General features: G+C 54.5%; 1 protein-coding gene across 1 annotated transcript; it reads left to right on the top strand.

Annotated features, from left to right (window-relative positions):
* Positions 1-712: 712 nt before the first annotated feature.
* On the top strand, positions 713-1,513 carry Pmar_PMAR028567 (hypothetical protein; the record flags this gene model as incomplete). The annotated part of the gene is made up of 2 exons (XM_002787957.1): positions 713-760; positions 884-1,513. 2 exons carry the CDS (start codon positions 713-715, stop codon positions 1,511-1,513), a joined length of 678 nt encoding a protein of 225 aa, XP_002788003.1.
* Positions 1,514-1,548: the final 35 nt, after the last annotated feature.

Here is a 1,548-nt window from a genome sequence, read left to right as displayed (position 1 = left end):
AGCGGAGCCTGTCGTGACTCTCGAGGTGGTCTCGAGTAGTAGCCCTGCCGGGATGTTAGTCTCATCATGAGACCTGGGTTCTGTGCGTCTCCCTGTCTGAGCTAGATACCCAGAGTTGATCGGGCTAGAGTGGCTCTACGGGTTTAGGACGGCCGCCTCGCGTGGCTGACCACTCGTCGACTTGCCTGCGTGTCCGCTCAATCTCTCATCACTCTAGGGAGAGCCAGGCAACACTGTGTTCCTTACCAAGCTGCGGACTTGAGCTTAGCGTGCCAGGCTAGACAGGATCTAGCTATGCAAGTGTTGAGTCATGCTCCGATTTACACGAGCTGGTCGCAGATTATTTGTATATGTCCACCACTCCCATCACGCCCGAACTCTTCCACGAATTTTTTCCCGACTTGGCCGAAAAAGCGTCGACGGTTTGTGTTGACATGGGTATTAGTACCGTGGGTGTGCTCGAGGCGGCCCTCGAGGACAAGGAGCTGACCGACGAACTATTGAGAAGGTGTGCAGATGGGGGACCCGACGGAGAGTCCGACACAACCACTATGACGGAGGTAGCTGATGCGAAGTCTGCCAGCTCATCCTCCAAAAGTCCCGGTACTGCCAGCGAAGTCGTCGACGCCAACAAAAACCGCGGTGGTGGTGGTGGGACGGTGTCGTCGTGGTCGAGATATTCTCAAAGCTGAGGAAGGCTCGGTTCAAAGCCATGTTCATTACGGTGGTCAAAAAGATGAAAAATCAATCTGAGCTAACCGTAGGCGACAAAGGGTGGTCGGTCTTCGCTGCTCGCTATATGCAGGCATTGGGACATATTCCGAGTGACCATCTATGCCCTCCTATCCCTATGGTCGACCGCCTACGGCATGACCCTCTTTAGTATATAGAACTTAAGGTATACGATACCGGCGCTCGGAATGCCGCCATACCCTTTGAGACCAGGTCGGGTGAGAAGAACCGAACCATTGCCGCCAAGAACCGCAACCCCAAGGATTGCTTTGAATGGTTGATGTGTGTGCAGCAGTGGGTTGTATGCATCACAGTCTTCTCTGGGTGCGATTTCCTTGCTGGCCAGGATTATCTGAGCCGGTTGCTTTGGTTAGCGAAGTCCCGTTCGTTTGAGGCAGCAGTCGAGTATGATAAGGGTTACAGGTTAGCCTTGCCACAAGGAGTTACCCGCCTGCGGGACACGGACCCTTCTCTCCAAGTCGACTCTGCCCTCGGTACCTACTTGAGATCTAATCAGTCTCACGGGCTGATAGCCGTGGCCTTGGCTAAGCCGGCTGTAAGCCACTCTGGCATACCCAGGCCACCTTCGGGCAAGGGTATACGTAGACAAGGGAGTACTATGCAGTTTGGTGCTGACACTTGTCGTTTCACTCGCCAATCCTGTCCCTTTGGTAGGGATTGGCGTTATCGTAAACATTTCGGCGACCCCCAAGCCAAGCCCTATTGGCAAAACGGTCTAGATGGGGACAGGACAGGAGCCCCGGGGCGGATAACGCCCTAGGACTGGGCCGGTGAAAGATGAACCATCGAGGAAAA

This window comes from Perkinsus marinus (assembly GCF_000006405.1).
Source record: "Perkinsus marinus ATCC 50983 genomic scaffold scf_1104296929032, whole genome shotgun sequence".
Lineage (NCBI taxonomy): Eukaryota > Perkinsozoa > Perkinsida > Perkinsidae > Perkinsus > Perkinsus marinus.
The sequence above is the reverse complement of the archived record's forward strand: the minus strand, read 5'-3'. Positions and strand labels throughout refer to the sequence as shown.